Source organism: Copadichromis virginalis, linkage group LG13 (genome assembly GCF_057382275.1).
Source record: "Copadichromis virginalis isolate Kocher_CV1m ecotype Utaka linkage group LG13, C_Virginalis_male_GT1.1, whole genome shotgun sequence".
In the NCBI taxonomy this organism is placed as follows: Eukaryota; Metazoa; Chordata; class Actinopteri; order Cichliformes; family Cichlidae; genus Copadichromis; species Copadichromis virginalis.
This window is the reverse complement of record NC_140630.1, coordinates 22,138,562-22,156,465: the sequence shown is the minus strand read 5'-3', so window position 1 is coordinate 22,156,465 and position 17,904 is coordinate 22,138,562. Positions and strand designations below refer to the sequence as shown.

Sequence of the window (17,904 nt, the reverse complement as noted above, 5' to 3'; positions counted from 1 at the left end):
CAACGTCTCCTTGAGTGACTGAATTAATTCACTCTTGTACCGGGGAAAAGGGAGGCAGATCCGTTCTCCAATGGCTTCTGTGAGCCTTGTTTCCAGTCCCCCAGCCCCTGTTCTTGACAAAAACATGACAGACTCTGAGCTTGCAGGGGATGAAAGGTCGAGTAATATTCTTGTGCAATTATTAATACGCTCATCTGTGCGTTTCAATTTCAGTGCTGTGGGTCTACATGCTTGTGTTACTGTTTTCTCTTTTAACCACGAATTGCGGGATATAGAGACATTTCACTTCTTTCCCCCCCTCTCTTAACATATTTTTTGCATGCCTCTTTGGTGCAGTTGAATGGCGCTGTTCACACAGCCTCGATTACACATCACCGTGTCGATGAGACTCATTCATGATCATTTCCATGCAACATAGAGACCTCATCATTCTGTTGTTGTAGCTCAGGGATTCATGGCTTCATTGTTGCCATCTGCAGGAGACTATGCAAATGACTATGATGTAAATGCCACGCCCATCCTCATACTGTACTCCCCCTACTGGGCAACTACCGGTATTGCTGAAGCAGGGTTCACGCAGAGTTGAGATGATGTGCTTCTGCAGGATGTAGGCCATACCTGTGTCCTTGTGATTTGCTTTGCATTATGTTCAAAAACAAGACAAACAATTTGGTTTTCTGTTAAAAATCTTTGATCAAGTAATTTCACAGATTTTTTTCACTGTAGAAAACCAAGTGAACCAGTTGCTCATGTGTTAGGTTGGAAAAAAACTTGATGGCTCAACTTCTAGCCTGGACTTTGAGCATCTGTTACAGTTTTTAATTCTTAAAATGGGCAGAAACATAATTTCCAGTGTGGGCTTCGGGTATGATTGAAGCACCTAGTGTTGTTTATCACTGGAAAATGCACTTTAATGTAAATATTTAACATTTACATAGTTGTATTAGGTCCTTATAAACTGCCTTCTAACACTGATGCTACTATTTTTCATCATTTGCTTTTGGTCCTCAGTTAGATGTGCTGTACAGGCAGTTACAACAATAGAAAAAGGTGATTTGAAATAAAATATTTAGCCTGGCAGATGTTTTTCATTGAGGATGATGGTGACCTGTAAAGATTGTCCCCCACCTTTTGCTCTGCGACAGCTGAGACAGGATCCAACAGCCCTGTGGCCCTAAGCTGGATAAACCGTTAAGAAAATGGGTGGTTAGATGGATGTTTCTTGTTAAACCTGAGGCCTGTTCTGCTTCAATTAACTCAAAAGCCAACTTTACATACACAATGTTAGCTTTGGATTAATTCAGACTGAGGAAGAGGCAGCTAGTATCTGTAAAAACTGACCTAGATTGCTTTATTGGATCTGTTTCATAATGTTTTTGTTCCACCCTCCCACCAGCACTGTATTTCTAAATCACCTGGAATTATTTACAATGAAAAGATTGCCAACTCTGAAACATTTGCCAGGATTTTGTTTCATATTAAAAATTGATTAGAATATTTACTCTGTATTAGTATGTTTAATTTTAGTTGTAAATATGTGAATTACAGCAGATAAACATCAAATTTTTACATTTGGATGAGGTTGTATAAACTACTTTAGTGGTGCAACTAAATGTACTGTATTTACAAAAAGCCACATGTGTATGAAGTATAGCCTGGTCACGCTGAGTTATGAGTAATGCTCTGCAAACTAATAAGTGATCCTCTGATTGTAATGATAATCATCTGTTCCAACATAACATTTAATGCCTGATTTTTACATCAGGTGCCCTACATAACAAGACCCGCAGGGGAGTTGTGGCTCCTCCTGGGATCAAACCTGAGATCTTTTGGAAATTTGTAACAGAAAAAACAGCCGATTATTCCAAATCATTACTTTTTTGGTTTAACTATAGCTACAATTGATGTATTATTTGTAAACATTTAAAGTCTGTCCAAAATAGTGTCAATAGTGAGTATTTATATTGCTTTTATCTTTCCAGAGAGGATGGTGAACTGGAAGATGGAGAAATAGATGATGAAGGGATTGGAATTGAAGAGGACAACAAGGAGGCCGCGGAGGTGAATGAAGAGAAGGAGAAGGAAAAGGAGAAGGAGAAGATTAGAGAGAAAGAGGAAAAGGCTCACAGACACTCCAGGAAAAGATACAGAAAGACCCGAGAGAAGAGGAGGTCTAAAAGAAGGAGACGTGACAGACCGAAAGTAAGATGCTACTGTACAGCTTGTTGTTGCATTAAAATATCTCCTCCTGCTCTTGCAATTAGAGCATAAATGTGAACTAACCCATTTAAAATTAATGTTATGTTTCATTTTTCTTTATTTCTGTTTACCCTCACCTCAGCATCACTCCCCCTCAAGCAGCTCCAGCTCCGACAGCTACGACTCTGACTACGATCGACCGGAAAGGTCCAAAGGCAGAAAGGGCCTGGGATCTAATCGCGAGTCTGATGGCCAGTCCTCTCAGGTGAGTTCAGAACAGCTCGCAGTGTTTATATTCATGCAAACATTATTGTCTGACATAATTCACTCCCTCTGCTTTGACCACAAGCATTCAAAGGGAGGCAACTCACACAGGTCCCCACCGTACAAGAGCAGCGATTTCGACAAATACAGCGACTACAGCGACGACAAGTACGACTACGATGACGAGGAGGATGATTATGAAGACGACATGTCCGAGTATCAGCAGTCAAAAGATTCGTCGAGTCAGGGAAGGGGGCGGCACGCTAAAGACCAGATGAACAGAGGAAACATGAGGGGGATGAAGCAACAACAGTGTACGAATGCTTTTTAAATTATAAACACAACAATGTCATAGGCAGAGATGTATCGCAAACATCTTTAAGGGTGAAGAGAGTTTACTCATTTTTGTTAAAATGTAATTTCCAGACGGGCAGAGGGGAAGAGGCAGAGGGAGTGGACCGGGGAGAGGACGTGGGATGCTGAACAAGAACAAGAAGCTGAAGGGTAAACCCTGGGGAGGACGCGGACGAGGTCGAGGGGGAGAACAGGGGATGGAAGACATGGCGCAGGTATGTGAGCTGAATATTTCACTGTACTCTGCCATCGCTGGTTTAAATTGCACTGTGAATTAGCTGTTGCTAATTTTGTGTCACAGGAAGGAAAAAATTTGTCCGGTTTCCAGAAGAAGCGGCCAATAATGAGCAAGGAGTTTATCAATCAGCACACCGTTGAACATAACGGGAGGTACATCTGCAAGTATTTCCTGGAGGGTCGGTGCATCAAGGTACGGCAGCGTTAATGCCCTTTAATTTTTTTTTTATAACGTAAACCTGCTTTTAGTAAGGTAAATACTGTCCTAACTAACTTAAAAGATTAAAGAAAAAAACATTTTGTGATGTCTTCATACAGGGCGAGCAGTGCAAATTTGAACACGAGCTTGTTGTACCAGATAAGAAAAAGGAGCTTTGTAAGTTTTATCTTCAAGGATACTGCAGTAAAGGAGATAACTGCATTTACATGCACAATATCCTTCACTAATAGTTCTTAATTATATTCGTGTAATTGGATTGCATAAACTGCACCCTTTAATTATTTCTGTTCCTTAACCTGTGATTGCACATGAATACCCGTGCAAGTTCTTTCATACCGGAGCCAAATGCTATCAAGGAGACAACTGCAAATTCTCCCATGAGGCTTTGACTGACGTGACCAAGGAGCTGCTCGATAAGGTAAAACGAAATATAGTTGAAGCTCATCCTTAGTTCTGTCAGCGGTTATCTTATTTCTTCTTTCCCGTGTCTTTATTCAGATAATTAATACTGAAGAGGAGAATGCCAGGGAGGATGAGTTGGAGCTGGAGGATCTGAGAAAACAGGGTATTTCCCCACTTCCAAAGCCTCCTCCTGGGGTTGGGCTGCTGCCCACTCCTGGTCAGAGCAGTCCTACAGATAGCCAAGCAGGGAAGAAGATCCCCTCTCTTTTTGAAATCAAGGTTCAACCAACTGTAGACTTGGCACAAAAAATTGGTCTGAGGTAACTGGAGTAATCTGTAATCAAAACCAGGTCAGACTTTAAAATTTTTTTGATTTTCTCCTAAGCCTGAGTGCACTCTGTTTTTCAGTGGATCCAACTACCCTCAGAATCAAGGAGAATGCACAGGTGAGTTTACTGGAGGTTCAGAGGACACACAGAGCGGCAGCATGGTGCCTTCAGGCTCTTCTGCTCCTCCTGTTCCTCCCCCCGGATCACCCGTTCCCGTGGGTCACACCGCTGCACCACCGATGCCACAAAGCCCACCAGGGCAGCACCTGCCGCATGGATTTCCAATGCAGCCGCCGATCCCATCCAGTCAGCCGCCACCCTTCCATGGAAACCGACCTAATATCAACCCGCAGATGAATATACAGAGGCCTCCATTTCCCCCTATACCAGATCTAGAGATAGCACCAAATCTCTTCCCCTTTCCATCTGCGGGTCAGAACCCAGTAGACTTCCTTAGCAGCTTCCTCCGAAACCAGACCATTGGTCAACAAGGAGGTGAGTCATATAAGCATATAATTAATAAGCTGTTCTTATAGGTTAACTGCCTTTTACTTGTTACTGACTTTGCAAAACTTTGTGTCTTTGTTTTTTTTTCAATTTGGTAGACCCTAGTCTGGCTTTCATACAGAACCTCCAGCAACAGATTGGTGCAGAGTCACAGTTGCAGTCTTTACCACCAGCAGTACAGAAAGCCATCCTTTTACACCTGACACAGCAGCAGCAACAACAAGAGTCAAATCCACAAGGGAGTGAAGCACAGAGAGCAGATGGCCAGGATGAAAATGCAAGCAGAGGCAAGTGTCCATGGACAGCTTTATTGAGTTAATTAAGATTAAATGAAACAAAGGGAGCAAGATTGGAACAAAGTGACCTACACAACTCAGAATTATCTAAATAAGTGCTTATACACAGATAACACCAAAAAGACTCTCCTTTAAACTTTCTACCTCTACTGGTAGAAGCTAAAAAACAACATCCAGTTTTGGAGGACACTCCCTTTCTCATTGATAGGACGAGTGAACTCAATAAGGATGGTCTTTCTCCTGCAATATCTGTATTTGGTCCAAAATATCCCAATTTTCCTGCCCATAGCTTTCTTCAAAAAGCTGGATGCAATTATTATGCCGTTTATATGGAACTACAAAACACATAGAATAAAAAAGAACATCTTTGCAAACACGGATCCCTTGGAGGAGTTGCACTACCTAACTTTATGCATTATTACTGGGCATCAAATTTAAGAATAATTTCCCTCTTACTGGATGATACAGCGTTACTCCCCCATGGTCTGCAGATGGAGCGGGAGGACTGCCTTCCTTACTATGTTGGTGGAATATTACTTTCTCCTACTCCCTTGACAAGTGCATACTATAATTATAACCCAGTGATCCATACCATTTTGCGAATTTGGAAACAAATAATTAAGCACTTTAAACTGAAACCATTATCAATGAGTATGTCTGTTACAGCTAACCCCTCTTTCCTTCCATCATGTGCAGACGGTGCTTTCAACGTGTGGCATGAACTGGGAATTCGTAAATTAAAAGACTTGTATTCAAACGATACCTTCATGTCATTTCAACAATTAGGTAAAAGATAGATTTGGACTACCGCGCAGCCATTTTTTTAGAGATCTTCAACTACGAAATTATATCCGCACACATTTGCCGCAGTTTGAAAGCATGCCGTCTGACACCTTGGATAGATGCCTTAGTGATAGCTGGGGTTCGAACAGAGAATCTGATTGTTCTATAACTCACTACAGGAGATGAGTGTACCTTCAACTCATTCAATTAAAGAGGAGTGGGAAAAGGAATTTGGGATGTCCCTATCGGAAGATTTTTGGCAGGAAGTCTTACGCAACATAAATACGCTTTTTATTAATTCCCGTCGTTCCTTAATTCAGTATAAAATTGTACACAGGTTACATTACTCAAGGTAAAGACTTCACAAAATTTATCCAGACTGCTCTCCCCTCTGAAAAAAATGTATGACACATTAGTAGTTTTGCACTTTGTCCAAGGCTTCAGGGTTTTTGGTGTGACATTTTTACTTATCTATCTAATATTCTTAAAAACAAGATTGATCCAAATCCAACAGTAATTATCTTTGGGATCTCCAAAGAAACACAAAGCTTACAACATGCTCAAAAAAGGTTTATGTCATATGCGCTGATCATCGCAAAGAAACTGATCCTGCAGCTTTGGAAAGGCCTGTGTTAAAGATGTGGCTTGCAGAGCTTACAAATACACTTCACCTTGAAAAAATAAGATATACCATGAATGGCAATGTGAAAGATTTTGAACTAATTTGGCGTCCTTTACTTGCATATCTTGGGAAAATATAAGTTTTTGGCAGTCGGGGGGTCTTTTTGTTTTGTCTTGTTTTGTTTAGAGAAAAAGGGGGCACAAGTTCTATTAACTTGTAACAACTGTGATACTTGCTTCTAATAAAAGATATTTGAAACAGAAAAAAAAGACTCTCCTTTAAATCTGATTTATTTGTTTATTCATGTTTTTTTGCAGATGAAACTACAAACTGGTACTCGAGCGATGATGAGGATGGGAGCTGTGTTTCCTCCATTCTTAAATCTCTGAAGAGACAGAATGAGATGCAGCAGTCTCAGCCCAAGACCGCCCCGGTGGCTCCAGCACTGGGTGACCCCCGCCTCGTTAAGGAAAGGGCTCCACCCAGTGACCCACGTGTCAAGGCTGACCCTAGACAGCGACCCCCAGATATGAAAAAGGAGCCAGATGGCGCTTCGGATCCGCGGCTTTCCAGAGACCCCAGGAAAATGAGACCAGTGGAACCGAGCTCATATCGGCAGCAGAGCCATCCTGTTCATCAAAAGCCTCTTACAGGAGAGGAGGATGACGAAGGAGAGAGGGAACTCAGGGACAGGGCTGTTCTCATTCCTTTAGATGCCAGCCCAGGTGTGGTCCTGAGAGACCCTCGATGCCAGTTAAAGCAGTTTAGTCATATTCGTGTTGACATTCTGCTCCAGCGGCCTGCCTTTGCTCAGACAGTTGTGTGGACCCCTGAGGATCTCATCCCCTCCTTAGTGCCCAAACAGGAACACTCCATCAACCTGCCTCTTCCACCTCTAATTGCTGATGCTCAGATGAACCGAACAAGCCTGCCCGACCACCCCCCAGTCTCCAGCCCTCCGCTATCTGATCCCAGACTTGCAGCTGCACGTTTGAAGGAACGTATGAGCCGACTGCCCACTGGTTCTCTAGAGTCACGATCTTCTACAGAGAGACCTGTAGACCCACGCCAGCAAAAGTCTTTGGACCCCAGACTCAAACGTACAGCCAGTCTGGACTCCAAGCTGCTGGGTCCGAAAGAGCAGTCCTCTGGGGCAGGACTTTTGGACCCCAGGTTACAGAAGGCCAGTGCCAGTCCCTCTCCTCACGCTGCCCGAGCCAAGCCAGAGCCAGAGAAGCTTCCACCTTATGCTCCTCGACTGGCGTCCTCTGGTGGAGGGTTGGAGAGTCCCACTACGATCCTGGGAGGCATCAGCCTGTATGATCCTCGTTCCCAAACCGAGCAAGTTCAGAAGGAGCAGTTTGAGCCTCCTAAAAAGGCGGGGATTCTTAAACAGGCTGCTAAGAAAGACAGCACTCCAGCACCGTCTCTATCACCAACCCAACGAAGCGGCTCGTTCGAAGAGGCTAAAAGCACAGATGCTGCAGATCACACTCCAGCTTCCACTTCTCCCACTGTGCCTCCTGCCTCGCCTGTCAAACCCCCTGCTGTACATAATCTCCCCATCCAGGCTCTGGCTGGGCTAATCCGACCCCAGTACACTGACCCGAGGCAAGCTAAACAGGGAGGACAGGGCTCTACAGGAGCACAGGAAGAGGCAGAGGACAAGAAGGAGCAGGAAGAGGAGGCAGCTCCAGAGAAAGAACCGAAACAAGAAGATCCAGAGGAGGAGGAAGAGGAGGAGGCAGATGACAGGACACTTAAAGATGTGTTCAAGACTTTTGACCCCACCGCTTCCCCTTTCTGTCAGTAAACACTCAACTGTTGATTGCAACAGATATGTTTGTTGATGACACATTAATCTTTATTTAGCTTTACATAAATCGATTTATTTCTTTATATGATGCTGTAGAAAACCAAACACTACGCCACACATTTATCAGTAAGGAGATGATGCTGGATACAGACACAGAGTATAGTTCCCTGTAACTATGTCATATTAAAGCTCAGAGGCGTGTTTTGAATGTGTGTATGGTAAGGTTTCTATTGTGTCATTTTTACACACGTTCTAAACAATCAGAGGAAATAAAAAGATGTGAAAGTTTTACTAAAGCCTGACCCAGGTGTTGTTAAGTCAGCTTGGGGCTCGTTCCATTGAACGACCTGATAGTCACTTTCCACGCAGAGAGATTATACAAAGTAATCAAAAACACAATAATTTCCTGGGGGGGGATTTTTGTATTTACATATTTATTCACGGACACTTTCATATATTGAGATCTACTGTATATGTTGATGCCTGTCTTTATGATAAGGGATTTTTTTTAAACCATTTACATTTGTCATTTTTCAGTTGCTTATGCGTTCGGGTCAGATAATCAAAATTGAATATTTTCAATGTGAGTTTTCGATTACATTAGTCTAATTTTCCCTTTTCACACTTTTGAAACTCTACACCTAAGCTAGCTTGCAGAAGTCTTTGCACTAAAATAGACAACTTCCGTCTTTAGTGACTACATTGTTTTTTGGTTCAGGCGGTCTGAATCTTTTGAGGATGTTTTAACCTTTTCTAACAAACATCGCTGCTCCTCACATCTCTCGAAGAAGCTTGTAAGTAGCAGGGAAAATGTTACGTGTTTTCCAACACGCTGTCAGTCAGCATAAGAAATCGATAAAGTTTTCCAGTGTATTATACAGAAAAGTAGTACTATCTTAATAACACTGCAGTTGTATGTATATATGTTACAAATGTGACCTTGATGACTATTTTTACTGTTGAATTTTGTCGAATATGAACCTAAAAGAGGCTATAAATATACATGTGCTACAAAGACTGAAAGTTGTAGACGTAAGATGGAATATTGTTTGGTAATATTGGTTTGTTTAGGTCAGAGTTCTCCGTCTGTAATTTGAGGTATTCCTGTTTGACTGAAACTAAGCTATTTCCTTTTTTTTTTTTTAAAGTTCTTTTCATGATTCACATTGTAAATGCTTATTTTGTATCATGTGTACAGTGTGTTTTGGGGTGTTTTTTTATGTCAGCGTGGGTCGGTATGGTGGTTATGGTTGTCATAATATTGTCTGATATTTTTACAACACATGCCAGTCGTTTCAGTGAGTTTGTTACAAATATCTGGAATAAAGACAGGAAACAGCACCAGTTTTATTTCAGAACCACACACCAGTGTTGCAATGTGTCATTTTAGTGTGCGTGCTGTGCTTCTTCTTTTTTTAACCACCAGCTCTAATACAATTCATGCAGCTGATTTCTCGGAGTAGGACACACAGCTTATGCATGAAACATTATTTTCTTCCTTTTCAAAATACAGTTGTAGCTGTCTTATACATTAACCTGTGGGGCAAGACTTGGGGCTAAAGGGTGCGCCGACGTCTTCCTCAGTCCCAGCTCATCTGTATCTGGGTTAGAGGTCTGCTGGGCTCGATGGATCTCCAGGTTTCTCTTCCACTGGAAACACAAAGCTGTAGCCTCTGCACCATCCGAATTTGGCTCAGGCTGCTTCAGACCCTGAAATCAGAGTGCAAGTGTTCAGTTTTAAGGAAGCAATTCATAGGGCATAATAAAAAGATGCCACTGAATCATATATTTGTAGTCCAGAGTTGCTGCTTGTGCTTGTGGTGTTGGATTTACTTTAATGCATGCTGTTTCTGCAGCTCGAACCCCACGTAAGACTGTCTGGAGCAGATTTTGTGCATTCTTTACCAGGATCTCATCAGAAGATTTGCACCCAGGAGTCACAGCATTGACACTTTGCAGGCAGAAGAAAATACTCATATTACGTTTCTTTTTTTCCCCTTTCAACATTTCTTTTATTAGTTTTCGGTGTGTGATTTCTGCTTGAAATTTCCTGACCTGGAAATGATGCTGAGCTGATTTGTGATGGTGAGAATCTGCTCAACAATTAGCGAGAGTTCAACTGCACACTGCTTGTCGAGGCTGTGGTTGGCAATAACTCTGATAAACTGGGTAACTGACTGGCAGTTTGAGATCACATCTTTGGCTGCAGAAACAAAAGCCTCTTTATTCTAAAGAAAAAAGAAACAAGATTGTAGATTAGTTTGCCTGCAAATCTAGTTGACGGTTGTGGAGGGACCTTTAGTTGGCATTACCGCTATTGGGCCTTTCTTCTTCAGATACTGAGTCATGTAACATACTGTGTCGGCCATCTTCCTGGTCACCTGGACTATTCTGTTGTCCTTGGGATCCCAGCTGTTGCTTTCTTGCTTTAGAAAAAGGGAGGTGTAGGTCAGGGAAGAGACTTCTTGGCACAAGCCAGATGCAGCACTATCCTGCAGAGAAGAATTAGGACATGGTTTATTGCGACATGATGGATTTATTACACAATAAAATCTGATCAATTATGCGATACTTACATCCTTTTTAGTATTTCCAGGTCCATATTTGGCCCCAGATGCCATATTTATGTTACTTTTTGCAGCATCTACATTTTCTTTAATGCCTTTCTGGTTTGAATTTATTGTTGTGTCAGAGGTAAATTCCACTTCTTTGACTTTAGTTGGGATTTTAGCCAAAACTTTGCTAATATCCTCAGGTGCTCTCCCCTGTAGTCCAGCCTTTATGTACTCTTTAACCTCTTGGTGAATCCCTTCTTGCTTCCTGATCTCTTCCATCACGTAATGAGCTTTTGCTGACCAACAGCGTGTCTGCACATCCAGACTGAGTGTGTCACAAATGTAGTGAGTCTCTAGCATGAGCCTCGCCCTGCAGATTATATCTGAGATCTGAAAAGACAGGTGGTCATTAATGGACCTCAGATTGGAGCGAGTGCGTGGGTCATGGATGTAATTTAAGCTGTCCTCCACTCTTCTGGTAGCAGATTTTACATTTTCAATAAGCGTTTGTGCCGCATGTTCAAACCTTTGCTCTGCATCTTCTGCGTTGTTCTCTCTGAAGTGTTCAGCAGCGAAATGAGCAATTGTGAGAAGATTTTGAAATGTAGTATCATAGTCCTTATTCACTTTGCTTAAATGACCAAAAAGCACTCGAATTTTAATCAAAAGTTTTCTCTGGAAGAATTCCGATTTTGCAAGGTGCACCACGCCTGGCATTAAATCAAATTCTTCTGCAGCTTTAAGGTAGTCCTCAGTCAGGTTTTTCAGTTCATCCTGGTATCTGGTTAACTCCTTTGATTTATAAGCACTTCTGCAGTTTATGCTTGTGAGCCTGGTTGCCTCTTGGATTCGGAGCGAGTTCTCAGACAACACTGAGAGCTGTTTCTGAGGGTTCAAATGGTTCAGTGCAGTCGATGTTCCCAAAATCTTATCCAGAGAATTAAGCAAAATCTGAATGGAGAGACTCCAGAGGATACAAAGTGCCTCTAGCTGATCTGACTGTCCTTCATATGCGGAGGAAAACTCTATCAGTTGCCTTGTGTTGTTCTGTGCTTTGGTAAGCTTGCTGTGTAAAACCCTCAATGTTTCTTGACCATCACTTTGTGTGGTTAAATCTGAAGATGTCAAGAGTTGGACCACGTCAGCACATAAAGTCATTGCTTCATTGAGTTGCTGTGCAGAACTGGCTGGTATATTTGGTAGATTCCCTTGCAGCTCATTATAAACAGTGTGATACCAGGTCCCAGCTGCTGGCAGCAAAACCTTTCGAATGTTATTAATAAGGTCAGAAAACTGTGTGCTGTGCTTAAAGATGCTCTCCGTACTCATCGCTGAGCTCATCGCCGTCTCTTGAGCTGTCTGGACGAGCAGTGGAGTCAGGGATACCAGCTCGGCCCTAAAGATTTCCAAAGTCTGACAGTCAACTGCATCGACAATGACCAAGGCCTCCTTTGTAGCTTGGGCATAACAGTTTGACAGCTCAAGAACACTGGTGCAGGCCTGGTTGAGCAGTGTCACGTCTTTCCCTTTAGTCACAGTTACAACTTCATACAAGAGGGGTAAAAGGTCAAATTTGAGAGGCTTGAGAATCAGTTTAGGCTCATCTGAGACAGCTGGGAACGTTAAATCATCGCTGTCAACTTTATGGTCTGGTTCGGCTTTTATGGGTCCCTGATCTGTGTGCTTCTCCTCATGTTTGGTTTCTCTTTCCAAAACTTCAAAAAAAGGAATATCCGAGCCTCTTAACATATCGTCCACACTCAGTTCACAGCTGTCTTTGACTGGCAGACATGGCTGTGTGATTTCGAGCTGACGAGCCCCCTCTCGCAGCGGGCTCAGGAGATGCGGATGCTGTTGGCCATCCAATCCTGATCTAAGCACCTTAAAATGCTCAATGACGGTGGAAACGCTGTCACTAAATGTAGAATATGCCTCCACGTTCAGCGTGGATCCATTAAGCATGCTTCTGACTGACTCAGCTACTTTGGCTTGAGATGACTGAACCTGCTTCAGGAGGACCAAAAGGCCGTTCCTGTAGATGGGTTCGTCACTTCTATCCAAATGCCTCCTCACTGAGTGAATCGCCAGCTTCATGTGACCAATGAGGTTTGCTGCATGTTCATTAAACTGTTCATAGCTTTGTTCTCTGTATGCTGTGTCACATCCATGGCGATCACTCACCATCTCATTAACAGCTATACTGGTGAACTCCCTAATGTCCATCACATCACTGAAAGCATCCTGAAGCTGCTCAGTCTCCTCTTCCCATTTCTGACACACTTCACGAAGCTTCTGAGCAGTTTGCATTGAATTATCTGCCAGCTCCAGCGAAAGGGGAGCGATTCGAGCCCTGAGTCTCGAAAGGCATGCTCGGGAATTTTCCACATTCTCTAAACTCTTAGCATCGAGAGCCATAGCTGAGGTAAAATTGGCGACCTGGATTAGTCTGTCAGTGCAGGAAATTAAATCCTCAACTTCCGACTGAATAAAGTTCAGATCCAGCTTTGTAGAGGAATCTAAAAGCAAGATGTGTCCTAAAAGTTGCTCAGCTGTGGAGGAAGCCGCAAGAAGTGTGTCCATGACTTGATACAGAACTGTAATCATCAAAGTTTTGTCAAGCATTAGTATTTGCTGGAGCAGGAAAATGCAGGTCTTCTCAAAGCTCTGTGCAGAATCCTCAGAAGACTTTAAAATCCTTTTTATGTCAGACCAGAACTGCAGGATGTGACAACAGTGGAAAACCACTCTTTGCTGAAAGTCTCTGCGAGACATGTTTGCCACGACCATGCAATGAAACACAAGATCTCTGACCAAGCAGTCAAAGCTGCTGTCTTGAATTGAGGCGGTGGAGGGACTAGTGAGCAGTTGTAATAGACTGTTACTTTTCCAGGTATAATACCCACAAGGCCCCAGTGGTCCTCCGTGGCAGTCACTCTGGAGGGTTGCTGTAATGTCACCAACAGTATTCTGAACTTTGTCCAGAATGTACCTCTTGGCTTCTCGGGCTTGCTCATTGGTAGGGTGTTTGATGGTTGTACACATGGCTGTGTGCAGCATGGAGATGCACCTCCTCAGGGTGTCCAAGGAATCGAGGAGTTGTTTGGTTTGTCTGGGATCCCGTAAGGAATTTGCTCTCTCCATTGTCAGTCTGTTAAAGGCAAGAAGAGCCTCAGAAAACATTTGGAAAGATTTAAGAAGAGACTTGATATCTGAGGAGGAGCCAACTTCAGAGAGACACTCCAAAACCTGATCAGCAGCAGATATAACTTTCCTTACAGCAGCATCATCATCCACCAACAGAACCTAGGAGCAGAAGGCACAAGTCACTGTGTTACTGCTGCTCTACAGCTTACTGTACCTGTTTAAGAAGTATGAAAATACGGTGTCAGACTGTCAGTAAATCAATAAGTTAAAAGATTTTGGCCATGATCGAAATATTTCAACAGCTTTGACAGAATACGACAAAATGTAAACACATCCATCAGTGAACTGTATGAACAGCTGCCCTTTGGATCGCCATGTAATTTGGTTTCTGAGCTTCCAAACTGTGATTCAGATTCAATGCTAAAATCGTTATAATGCTCGGAATTATATGTTGCTATGCCAGCTCAGACTTTGAAAGTGAAACAGAGGAGAAAGTTTCTACATTGTCATGAAATTACAGATAAAGTCAGTGAGTAGCTAACAGGAAAGAATTACTGTACTTAAAAATTAACGATGGAAAAAAATGTTCTTTACACAACAGCACCATAAGGCTAAAGATGATGGCTGAGTTGCTGAGATTCTCCACATGTGAATTAAAAACAGACGGTGTGGGAGTCTTCTGTTGTTTTTAAATAATGTCAACATTTAAGAAACCTCTGAGAAAGTAAAAGCAGATGTAGCTGCCTAAGATGAATCTAATGAAACCTTTAAGTGCTTTAACCTTATTTGTTTTCTCTCTGCTTTAATTTGGGTATAATTTTTAGGACAGTTGCAGACAGCTTTTTCTTTTCTTTGTCTACTTTACCTTGACTATTCCGAGGAAAACGTTTTGTGTAGCAGTGACGAGCTCCTCTCTGTGTTCAGTTAAACTTGGCTGGATACTCAGTTTCTGAGCTGCCAGCAGGACATGCTGCCCACACACAGCGAATGACTCTAGCAGGGAGGACATCTCCATGTGAAAAACTTCATCCTCCGTCTCACGTATTTGCCTAGAAGTAAAGAGTCTGCTGTTCATCAGATAATATATACAAACACAATTCCAACCAAGCTGGGATGCTGTATAAACAGTAAATAAAAACAAAAGGCAATTATTTACAGAGCTCACAAACTCACATTTATTCATAATAGAAGACATAAAAAATAAAATGTTTAAGCTGAGACATGTTATGAAGGAATATGAGATTAGAGCTGTTCATGAATTATTAAATAATAATGAAATAAAATATTCATTTAACAAAGTATTTATGAAATAATTGTTAACTCTTCACTAATAATTACACCTTACTAAATGATTTAATAGACAACAAAAGGTAAGCTAATAATTCTAAATGAATTATTAAGCCATCAATAAATACTTGAAATGGAAAAAGAATTTAATTAAAAGGAACAGTGGAAATGAGCCATCTGATTGGTTATCCGGTTGTTCAGTCTGACGTCACTAGCCGTGTCTGGGTCTAAACTCCGCTGCAGGTCCATATATCAAACGATCACTGTGGCATTACTGAGAGTTGAAAAACTGTCTAAAGTCTTTCATCTTTAATAAAATGATCAGCGTTCTGCTCTACCAGGTGTAACAATTGAGTTTAACATCCAGGCATCCATGAAAACGGAATTTATGACATTTAACGGAGTTAGAAGTTAGCAGGGAGTTAGCTCGCTAGCTTCTATCTAAATACAATATAGCATGTCCTGACTGCGGGGTTTTGGAAACAAATTAAAACATACAGCTCTGTTATCACTTCCAGCATAAATGAAGACAGAAAACTAAACAGCAGTGACGTTTGTAGGGTTACTGAAGTTGGGCTAGCTGGTATATAATGATGTGCTACGTGACCGCTAGCGACATAGCTATGTTAGCATAATATAAACAAGCTAACTTTTTTTTCCACTCGATAAAAGTTAACGTGAGTGTTCTCGGTGGTCAGAAACAAATGTAATCGCATGGCAGGATGCTGTAAAAGGACCAAACTTCAGCCAGGAGAACAACTGAGATAATCCATCCACAATACGAGGTTAGTCATTCATATACTGCTGCATGGGCTGGGCTGTAGTTACATCGTAAGGTTTTAAAAACTGAGCTTAAATAAATGATTAGCGGTAATAAAAGCCGAGGGAGGTCAACAGGGATCACTGACTGTTTTAGGAGCTTTTTGAGATCAAATAGAAGAAAATACATAACATTAAACATGTTAACAACACAAAAGCCATATTAAACGCAGACTACTTTAGACCCGGAAGTAGGATTCGTCGCGTCATCACTGAACAACCGGATAGAGAAGGGCTAGCCACCTGGATTTCTCTGTGTTTGGCCCAGTAGTATTGCTACTGCTAAGGAGAGCTTTAAAGGAAATCTTGGTGGTACACAAGGACATTTTAACTTGATCTTCACTTCCTTAAAATGTCTTAGATGATTAAATTAGGTATAAGAAGAATATGACGGGACCTTAAATGAAGCCCTAATCCTCCACTAGCCTCTTGAAGCTAACAACGCTAACACTAGCATCACTGCCCCACACTTTAACGCTAAAAACAAATCTGCTGCCTTCATTAAAAAAAAAAAAACATAACAAAATAAAACAAATAAATAAAACAAAAATGACTCAAGTTGTCCAATCTTGTGTCTAAAGTCTAAAGTTGCAGTGCTGTGTTTGTAGAATACCCAGTATGAAGATCAGACTGGAGCAGATCTTTGAAGTCCTCATGTGGATCGTTAACACCTCCACCCAGTTCAAAAAGCCATTAACAGCTGCTATTTTCTGAGGTCCCCTCCTCCCTCTAAGAGTCACCAGAGGAGCCTGTGTTTCACTACCAGCAGACCAACATATTTATTTTCATTTTAATTGTTTTGTAATCACGCTTTTAAAAAACGAGTTAACACAAAAGACATTACTTTGTTGTTAAATGGTTTCTTCTTTAATTATGAAAGTGTTTAAATCACATAGCACGGTGTTTGTTGGGGTTAATTTGTCCACATTATTAGTCTACAAGTTGCTGCCTCTGCTATATTATTTTTATCCAAAGTTGGGAAACCCAGCCACTCTAAATCTGGCATTTTTACAAGATGAATTTAAGTGCTCAAATTAACTAAAATACATTTTCCCTTTTAAATAAACAAAACATATGCCTATTTATGTCACCAGCCTGTTGCCAGTTTATCTAATTAACTGTAAAATGTCCCTTGAGTACCACTTATTTTTCCAGTTTTGTTGCCTTCATCCCAGTTTTTTGAGACATGTTGCATCCATAAAATTCAAAATGAGCTAATGTTTTTCCTGAAATTGTACTTTTTCTCAGTTCAAACATTTAATTTGTGTTCTATGTTCTATTGTGAATAATGCCTGAGATTTGCAAATCTCTGCATTCTCTTACATAAGTATTCTAACTCTTCCCCAATTTGGGTTGTATTACACATTTGAGTTTCATACAGATTAAATAATTAAATTTGATTTTCCTATATCCTCCTGAGAGCCAGCTTATTCATTTAGATCCTGTGTAATGGACATTTGTCTATATCTTGTGACTTATTTGAGCTACCCGTCTAAGTCCTGATGTCCCCAATAGAGGACATCCTGGCCTTTCCATTGATATCTTATGTGTTTGGGTGGCCTCTTTTAGCTCCAAAGATGCAGGAAATTACAAGAAAAGGTTAAACTGAAAGATACTTTTTTCCTCTCTGCAGGCTATTGCTTCATTTGAAGTATTATACATTATGATTTTCATAACAGTACATACCTGGAAGCCACTGCTGCCATGTTCTCAGTAGCTTTAGCCACAGTCTGAGCTGCCCCCTCCAGCTGGCTGAATTGTTCAGGTTCCTCTGCGCTGTCACACAGCAACACCAGGCGGCATATATGAATTGCAATTGGTGCAACCACCTGCTCAACTGCTACAGTCCTGATCAACCCATGATCGAACAACGAGGACATAGTTAAGAGACTGATTCTCTCTGGTCAAAAGAAAGTGAGTACCATAAATGTTGTTGTATTCCTGCTGTATTTAGCGTGGTAGCTTTTTTAATAATTGATTTGCTCACCACAGCAGCTTGTGCTTGACTTCAGTGTTTCATAGCAACTGGTGTCACCTGATCAACAGCACGCAGCTTCATCAAGCTTTAAT

General features: G+C 41.6%; 2 protein-coding genes across 3 annotated transcripts; one reads left to right on the top strand and one right to left on the bottom strand.

Moving 5' to 3' along the window:
• Nucleotides 1–45: 45 nt before the first annotated feature.
• Nucleotides 46–9,392, top strand: zc3h6 (zinc finger CCCH-type containing 6). The gene is made up of 12 exons (XM_085478020.1): nt 46–156; nt 1,983–2,202; nt 2,342–2,464; nt 2,549–2,777; nt 2,890–3,032; nt 3,119–3,247; nt 3,373–3,489; nt 3,585–3,692; nt 3,773–3,996; nt 4,085–4,500; nt 4,611–4,799; nt 6,531–9,392. Exons 1-12 carry the CDS (start codon nt 71–73, stop codon nt 8,024–8,026), a joined length of 3,480 nt encoding a protein of 1,159 aa, XP_085334146.1. The 5' UTR covers nt 46–70; the 3' UTR covers nt 8,027–9,392.
• On the bottom strand, nt 8,751–17,714 carry LOC146695666 (uncharacterized). 2 transcript variants are annotated; one of them, XM_085478019.1, is made up of 7 exons: nt 17,521–17,714; nt 14,594–14,792; nt 10,606–13,887; nt 10,342–10,521; nt 10,085–10,257; nt 9,863–9,980; nt 8,751–9,739 (listed from the first exon to the last, which is right to left on the bottom strand). In XM_085478019.1, exons 1-7 carry the CDS (start codon nt 17,712–17,714, stop codon nt 9,554–9,556), a joined length of 4,332 nt encoding a protein of 1,443 aa, XP_085334145.1. In that variant the 3' UTR covers nt 8,751–9,553. The 2 variants fall into 2 exon arrangements, with proteins under 2 accessions (XP_085334145.1, XP_085334144.1); XM_085478018.1 differs by lacking the exon at nt 17,521–17,714 and adding an exon at nt 16,448–16,557 and having other exon boundaries at nt 14,594–14,777.
• Between the last annotated feature and the right edge of the window lie 190 nt (nt 17,715–17,904).